We start from the raw sequence: 9,122 nt of genomic DNA, 5'->3' as shown, positions 1-9,122 counted from the left end.
CTCTTGGTAACATTTTCATAATTCTGTTGCATTTAATTAATAATTGTTGGGTTTATTTTGCTGTTTCAAGTTCATGGAGGTATGGTTTCTGAAAGATCAATTCTATTGAACATTATTTTTATAAAATGAGAACTTGGATATTAAAGCATTCTTTTCCAGTGTAGCCAAATTTTATGTTAAAAGTAACAACTTCTAGTAAGCCCTCAATTATAAAGTGCAGGAGAAGAATCCACATTTATATAGAACTTGAAATATCTTTTATTCATGTATCTTGCTTTTAAGATTAAGGATGAAGGACTTTCCACATACACATGGTAAGGAAGGGCTGTTATTTCATGAATTCAAACTGTATACAGATCTTTCTCAGTGTGTTCAGTCTGAGGATACAAATGTTAGTGTCAACATAGAGTAAACCCCTTTCAGGAACAAATTTTAGATTAAAAAGTTAGCATTTAAATGTTAATAAGTGATGATAGAAGAAATATTCTTTAAATACTTTGTAAAGTAGCTTGAAAGAAAAATTAATATTTTAAAAACACTATAGCTCCTCAAAGATAAAAAGAGCCATAAGAGCATCTATCTTCTGCAGTATGGAATTGGTTATGACAGAAGTGCTAAGTGTTTGGATCCAGCTCCGAGGCTTAAAAAGTGGAAGAGAAGGGTGGCTATTGGGAGGGGCTTGTGGATGCCTATGGTATGGGCAAACCAAACTGCTAGAAAATCCTCACATGTTAACTAATTTAGCCCCACTTCTTTAAAAGTTTCAGTCTTTATTTCCAGTGTAAAATTTCCTAAGTAGTATATATTAATTAATATATTGAACATTTCAAGATTAATTGCTGAAGTTTCCTTGTATTTCCTTGTATTTCCTTGTCTTTCCTTGTATTCTCCTAGAGGCTTTGCATAATAAAACTAGTAATATCATCTCCCCAGATCAAAAGTGGAACCACAAATGCTGAGCATCTAGTGGGCATAGATCAAGCACTATATTCCTACGTAGGGATCTGCCTCCTCTTGGGGAGAGGGTTCTCAGCCTCAGCAAGACAGGCTGAGCTGGGTTGGTGGGGTAAGGAGAGGGTACCTACAGTCTCAAGGCTGTCACCTGAGCCAGACGGTGGGCCAAAGCACTGTATTGCCACTGGCCTGTCCAGGACCTCATTCTTCCCTGACGGGCAGAGAAATGGAACAAATGTAGATGCTGTTCACCAATAATCCAGGATGTTTATTCTGCTCTTTCTTAAGTGAGAGTGTGCCTGTATTTCATACCATGAGGGACCACAATTCAGAGAGACATCATCTATTATCTTAATTTTACCATTGTCTAATGATGTAACTCAAAATATGAATTGTTTTCTAAAGTTATGGGATTGTTTTTGTTTTACTCTTTGTTTTTTTTTTTTTTGAACTGTCTCTTTATTCCCTTACCTTATGTAACAAGAACCTGCTCAGACACTCTAAAGAACTTAAAAGCAAGAAAATGTATTACAGAAACTGTCATCAAAAGTAGTAAAATAAGGTGCTTCAAATGTCATAAATATATTTGATATTTCATAACTAAAAACAGTTGAGGAATCGCCTACATTTTAAATAGCCAATTTTAGAATGTATGAGTTTGATTTGATGGAGAAAAGATGTAATTTTCAGAAACAACATTAAAGCAACAGCATCATTAAATCTACTGTGGGTCAAATCCTTCTTCAGAGTGAACAGGAATGTGGAGAGGGCATGACTGAGACAGTTTGCTGCGTGTACACAGTCACGATACGACAGCATGAATTTTTTTCCCAAATTCGAAAGGATAAATGATTCTTATTAATAAATTTGCTTGTGCTTTCTCTCCGGAAACACATGTCTTTGTTTTCTCAGCAACTGATCTGAATGAAAGTTTGTATCTAGGGTATTTGAATAAAACCTCTTAAGCATCTCCTCATTTATGCAGGTGTGGATTCTTTAAATAGACACAGTGCACAAGGGGAAATACATTTGGAAGTAGGAATACTAGCAACATTTTTAAACTCTAAATATCACTCCTCTTTAAAAAAGGAGGATAGGGTAGGTTAAGGAACTTTCAGAATTCCCAAAAATAGGACGAATAATCCAGGTAATAGTTTAAAGAGTTTTTACTAGGTTCCATCTCTTAGTTAAAATGTATTTTAATCCACCTTATATGCTGTGTAAAATGCATTTGCTGTTTTGTATCTACTCCAGAGCCTGGTTTATCTCCATTGTCCCTGTTTTCTTACCACCCATGCTGAAGCCCCAGAGAAAGGGTTTCTTCCCCACCTCTTATGAAACTGCTCTCTCCCACATTCTAAAGATCTCCAGTTTTCCAAACCCTATGATATTTCTATGTCTTCATTTCCCTCAAATTCTCTAAGGCACTTTCTTTACCCCACAAGTATTTACTGAGCACCTACTAGGCGCCAGATACTTGACATCACCTCTTTCTCCATGCCTAATGTCTACAAGGCCTTTCCCCCTCCATCATTATTCCTCTTTCTCTACACTCCGTCTTTCCTTCATTTCCTTGTTGCTACCACTCTGCTGTGTCACATACCTACATCTCTGCCCCCTCCTCCCCACTTCTGCCCTGACCTTCCCTGGCCCCTTACTTTCCCTGGGCATCAGAACTATAGCCTTTTCCCAGGGCTTCTACTCCTTTCTGCTACAAAGTCTTCCTTGGAGAACTTTCTTTCCATAGCTCTAGTTATCATAGTTTTATAGATGTTTCTTAGATGTTCAGTTCTAACGCTGGTCAAAGTTCTCGTCTATCTATAGGATGATTTCACTTGATTAAGCCACCACAACCTCAAAGTCAGCATATTCAAAACTGAACTCTTCTTTCCACATCAAAACCAACCCTCTTCCCTGCCTCCTTGATTTCTCTTCTTAATCATGGTAGTCTTTTTTATTGTGTGTGTGCATGTGTGTGTGCTTGTGTTCTTTTGAAAGAGACATTTAAGATTCCTTAAATCTGCCCTTCCCTTGTCATTTCCAATGTTTCTGGTTAGCTTCTCACTGTTTTATCATTTTCCATCCTCTCTTCTTCCTCATCCTCAACCCATCCTAAGATGGGCCTTCAGATTAATCTTCCAAAAAAAATTCCAAATCTTCCTAAATACGATAAAGTCATAATATAGCCCTGGTCAAAAAGATTAGTGGTTTCCATCACCTACAACATAAAGTATAAATTTTTACCACCTGGTTTTCAACACCTTCAACGTTTCCATTATTCTCAACTAAAAAAAAAAGGATACTTTCAGCAAATATTTACTGAAGGCTTACTAAGTGCCAGACACTGTTCTAGGCATTGGCACTTAAGAGGTTTCAATGAGTAAAAACAAGCAAAGATTCCTACCCTCATGGAACTTACATTCTAGCAAGGAAGAAACAGACAATAAACAATAAACTTAATAAACAAGGAAATTATATAGGACATTATAACAGACAAGTACTACGTAGAAATAAAAAGTAAAATAGGGTAAAGGGGAATAGAGATGTTTTATGGGAAGGTGTAACTTAAAATATGTTCTCATTGAGAAAATGACTTTTGAGCCAAATTTTGAAGGAGACAGGGGCATTTAGTCATGTGGATAACTGGAGGAAGAATATTCCAGATAGAGTGGACAGCCAGTGCAAAGTCCTAAGGTAGAAGTGGTGTGGTTGATGCATTTCAGAAACTGGCTGGAGTACAATAGAGTGTTATGAGATGAGATCAGAGGTGTCGTGGAACAAGGTTATGTAGGACCATTGTAAGGACCTTGGCTTTTACTCTGAGTTAAATGGGGAGCAATTGTATAGTTTTGAGAAGAGGAGTGAGGCAATTGGACTTTCTTTTTGAAAGAATCACTTTGGCTGCTGTGTTGAGATACACTGGGGATGGGGAAAGAGTGGAAGCAAAGAGATCAGTTGGAAGGCTACTGCAGTATCTACATGAGAGATGACAGTCGATTTTACCTGGATATCAGCAGTGGAGGTGGAGAAAAGTCAGCAGATTCTGGCTCTATTTTATAGGTGGCACCATCAGGAACTCCTAAAGGATGGGTTGTGAAGTATGAGAGAAAAGAGAGGAACTAAGAATGACTTTATAGCTTTGGGACTGGGCAAACAGAAGGATGGAGTTGCCAACGACTAATAGGAAGGTTTCAGAAAAGCAAATATAGAGGGAAGGACAGAGTTCAGATTTGGACATGTGGAGTTTGAAATGTCTACTAGACATCAAAGTGAAGATGGACATCCACGTCTAAAGTCCAGGACAGGTCTGGTCTAGGGATATCCATCTGAACTTCATCTATATATTGATGGCATTTAAATCCATTAACTCCAATTACCCTCATTCCTTTCTCTTCCTACACATGCCTTGCTCTTTCCGACCTCTGCTTTTGCTCATGCCATGCCTAATGTCTACAAGGCCTTTCTCCCTCCTCCTAATTTATCCACATCTATCTGAATCCAGACTAAATCCCATCCCTTCTCACAAAATTGTCATCAACAAAGTATACTCTTCCCCCTCCCTTAATCCTTCACATGTGCATGTCTTATTTCTCTCACTAAAAGAAGATGTCTTTAAGGACATCTGTTATATGTTCTAAACTTATTTTGCATCCCCTGTTGCATATAGCCCCACATTTTGCACTAGAGTTGGTGCCAACTGATACATAAGACTGATTGTTTTATGGCAAAACTTCAGAAGTTTTGATCTGCTTATTTGCCATCTCATGAACTTTGTCCATTAGTCACCATGTGCTTATTTGTTAAACTTATTTAGAATAGGTATATTTCCTCTAGGCTTTTTGGCATACACATAAAGCATAAATGGATAATTCAGATTGAAACCACCAACTAAAAAGCCCTTCGGAAAAGTGAAACCAAGACTGTCTGCAAACACACAGAGGATCAACCTTTGGGACTGGGCAACTGGACCTCTTCAAAGTCAACCCCAATCTCCTCTCAGACCTAAGTCCACACCCACCATCAATCAGCCAGTTAGGAATGCCTAGGTTAGAGTTGTCCCCCACTTCCACAGGAGCCTTATAAAGTCCCTACTCTTATGTATATCTTTGGTTCTCAAACTTCAGAGAACATCAGAATCACCTAAAGGGCTTGTTAAAACACAATTGCTGGGCCCACCCCTAAAGTTTCTGATTCAGTACATCTGGAGCAGCACCTGAAAATCTGCATTTTTAACACATTCCTAGCCGATGCTATTGTTCCTGGCCCAAGATTCACACTCTGAGGATCACTGGTGTGTATTCTCACTTGGTTGGACTTTTCTGTCTGGCCTTGACTCCTGCCTTGCTCTGACCTTTAGTGCCTGTGTCACTCTCCTACTCCAGGCTGCTGGAACGAGCACTAGAGATGTCTTAGTCACTGACCATACGACCGGGCCACCACCCCTCCCCTGCCCTTCTTTATTCTGGGCTCAAAAGTTTGAAAGCCAACTTGTGTCCTTGACCCCAATTTCTGTCTAGCTCTTCAAGATCTCCTTTCATCATTTTCTCCCTCTTCCCTAAATCTTCAGTCCCTCCCTCTTCCTGTTCAAATATCCTCAAATATCTGCTATCCACGAATACATTAAATAGATGTAAAAACATAAGCAAAGCTCTCCTTGTCCCTGTAATTGTCTTCAATGATCATTCAATCTCTTGCTTCCCTTCCTCATTCAAACTTCAAGAAGAAATAGTCTCCCTCCCTTTCTCCACCTCTGCCCTTGATGTTATCACCTGGATTCTAGGTAATGCTTCCAAAATTACTCTTGCTAAGACAACACCACAACTGAATTGAAAGCAATGGATGTTTTGCTGTCCTTATCTTCCTGAACAATTCTGCGGTATCTCACTCTTTTTCCTTCTTTCTTGAAATCCCTTCCCTTGAATTCTACCTCATTCTCCTGTTTTATTCTGGTTCTTCTCCAACCATTTCTTCTTCATTAGGGTTCTCTCCTTCTCCTCAGACAACCCTTCAAATGTGGATGTTCCCCAGGCTTCCATCTTTAACCATCTAGTCCAGAGCTTCCCAACCAGTGTGTCAGGAATTAGTATTATAGGAGTTCCCGGGATATTGATCTCAGCCATTGAGAGTAGCCTGGTCTATTTATCCCAATATGCCAGATGCATACATTTTCCCTGAATGCCATTGTTATGACTCTACCTTTCAAACAGTCCAAGAGAGTTCATTCTCTTTCCTGGTTTCCTTACTATCAACATTATGATGTCTCTGAAACTTATATACCCAGACCAATCCCATGGTGGAAGCCTGAGAATCAGCCTTGAATCTTCCCTCTCCTTTCCCTCCTACGTCTAAATAATTTCCAGATCTGTCCTCTCCTTGCCCTCCTATCAACCACAACTCAGACCCCACTATCTCTTGCCTGAATTATCCTAGAATCCTCCTGACTGTGGCTTTGTGATTCTTAAATCTAAATCCACCCTCATACAGCTGCTAGAAATGTCTGTCTAAAATACAAATCTAACCACGCTACTACCATGCTTGGAAGCCTCCAATGGCTCACTGCACACAGGATGAAATCCAAACTCCTTCGCCTACAAGAAACTTCATGACTGCGCCCTGATCACTTCCTTTCCCCAGGCTCAGTTTCTCCCTCCTTCTGTTCTTACCTCCAGGACTTTGCCCATGCTTCCCTCTATACCTGGAATGTTCTTACTCATTTACCATCATACACACCGCTTACCTCCGCTATCACATTGCCTTCCCTAACTCCTTCCCCACCCTCAAGAGAAATTGACACATTCTGTGTTTTTCTGAGTATTCTATTCAGGCATACTTTTTGTTGTACTTTGCATATTTGCATTATAATTATTTTTAAGTATTTCTCTTCTCCCATTAGATGGCATGTTCTTTTGTATTACCAGCTCTGACACAATGCCTGACACATAAAGAATACTCAATAAATTATCGATGAATAAATGTAGCCTCAGGCTTTTCCCAAAAAATAAGGCATCACACACAATTCTAAGAGCAGCACTTAGATTCCTTTGGAACAAACATTAAGATCCTTTAGCTTTAAATTTGAGGCTGATTTGAAAGAGATACTTAAGCCTCTTTAATTAAAAGATATATAGGCCAAATCCTGTCAAAATAAGACCCAAAGGATCAGTCAAATAACTTTGTTTTGCTGAAATCAGTTTGCATGTGGCTTTATTTGAATTGAATAATAAATTGTCTTGGAACCTAGTTTTTTTCTCTCCTTCATTTTGTACAGGAATTTTGTATTTAACTTGGTACTTTTCACAACATTTTCATATGCATAGCTTATGTAACTCTGCAGTCAGTTTCAGAGAGATTATTATACCCATTTTACAGATGAAGGAAACAGGGCTGAGAAATTGTGATTTTCCCAAGTCAGTGGCTAATACGTAAAAGATGGAATAGTGTTTCTTTCACTTAGCTTGGATAAGTTTCTGTCAAGGATCAGGAGATAGGACTAAATGACCTGTGTTGAAGCCACTTCAAATTCAAGTCTATCATTCTAATGAGAAAATAGCATCACAATATTAACCCTGGACAGGTTAACCTACTTATAGTATCCACATTTGATTGTTACTATTCCATTTGCTTAAGTCCCAGGAGACTACAATAAACGAGGGTATCAAGGCGTGAGAGTGAAGCACACAGTCAAAGATCTACTGGCAGAAAAACGATCCAAGCATACAAGTAACTCAAGATTTAATGTAAGTCTCAGTTGAATACATTCTGAAGTCTTTGGGTGTTTAAGTCCTATTAAGGTTAATTATCTCCCCTCTCCCTTTATCTTCTCACCAATCTCTCACCTCTTGAGTCTGGTATTCTCCACAGCAAAGCCCCCCTTTAACTGGCACACACTATATAATTAATCTATAAGCAAGGATTCCAAGAGCTCTGTGAACTTATTGACTGGCTACTTCAGCTAGTGGATATGAAACGATGATGAGTCCTGACTTTTTCATTTCTGCCAGTCATGAACTACCAAAGGCTCAGTTGGTGGGAATAATGCTGACCTTCATATACATGTTATTCTAAATCTGATAGAGACAACTTCTAAACGTCTTCTATATAACGTGCAAAATCAGATTTAAACATCTTAGTAGGAGTTGTCTTAAGTCTAAAATCTCTATCTGGCATCCTTGTCTTTATAAATAGCTCTGCTCTATACCTAAAATGTTTAAGTAGTTACACCCAAATCTCCAATAATGATTCTTGAATGGAAATAGCAGTTGGTTATCGAGTTGTGTATATAATTACTCACCTGCATTGCTGGGGGCAGGACACGAGAGCAGATGACCAGGAATAAAGGAGGCAACCACATACAGCACTGAGCACAGGGGCTGGTACACAGTGGGAACTGCTTCTTCCAGTGTGTTCTGCCCAGAACGTCAGCACCATATTCAACACTGCTCCAAAGTCAAACTTCTGGGACTTGTTTCAAATGAACCAACTCCAGATTCAATTTCCTCCCATCCAAGAACATCCTTTATTTGCACATTTTTTGGCTTTCATTTCTTTTAAACCACCTCCTCTCTTCTAGTTCAAATGGAGCTTAGTTGATAAAGAGAAATCTGAATAATTGGCTCCTTGTCTGTTCCTAGTGCCATGTTTCTCCTCATGGTTCTTCAGAATCATCTGGAATGTGAGTTAAAAACATCCATACAAATCTAGTCTCTTGAGAGAAAGAGAGGAAAAAAGAAAGAGACAGAGAATTCAGTCTACTCTAAGTGAACCATAGCGGCATGGATGTAACGTGGATTGCTTGGCCACTACTATGGCTAGAATTGTGAAACTTGCAAAAGTTCCAGGCATACTGTCAATTGGGAAGATAAGAGATGCAATGAGGATAACTTCATAGTCAAGGAACAGATAGTCTATCTGCCCCGTGTGAGGCTATAATTCCCTCCTCGGCAGCGTCATCCATACACACATACAGTAATAGGGCACTGTGCCAGATGGAATTACATAACAAGACAAAGAGGCACCTATCCAAATGGTGGATGGAAATATATTTTTTATTAAAAAATTACCTAACATGACTTCTTACTTAAGCTCTGCGACTATCGAAGAGTGTGTTTTCTCTATTTTTTGATGCTTTTACTTTTTAAAAGATATAACACTATAAACATAATTAACAA

The 9,122-nt window shown here is 38.9% G+C and overlaps 1 protein-coding gene across 1 annotated transcript in view; it reads left to right on the top strand.

The window, feature by feature from the left end:
• The first annotated feature begins 3,879 nt into the window (after positions 1-3,879).
• The window catches only part of POU2AF2 (POU class 2 homeobox associating factor 2), a 33,065-nt gene continuing 27,822 nt past the window's right edge, over positions 3,880-9,122 (top strand). Inside the window, 2 exon segments of the mRNA XM_065882346.1 lie at positions 3,880-3,976; positions 7,582-7,691. Coding sequence (XP_065738418.1) covers positions 3,880-3,976; positions 7,582-7,691 — 207 coding nt within the window.

The sequence above is a fragment of the Phocoena phocoena genome, chromosome 8, assembly GCF_963924675.1.
Source record: "Phocoena phocoena chromosome 8, mPhoPho1.1, whole genome shotgun sequence".
Taxonomy (NCBI): Eukaryota; Metazoa; Chordata; class Mammalia; order Artiodactyla; family Phocoenidae; genus Phocoena; species Phocoena phocoena.
This window is presented reverse-complemented; position numbering and strand designations above follow the sequence as displayed.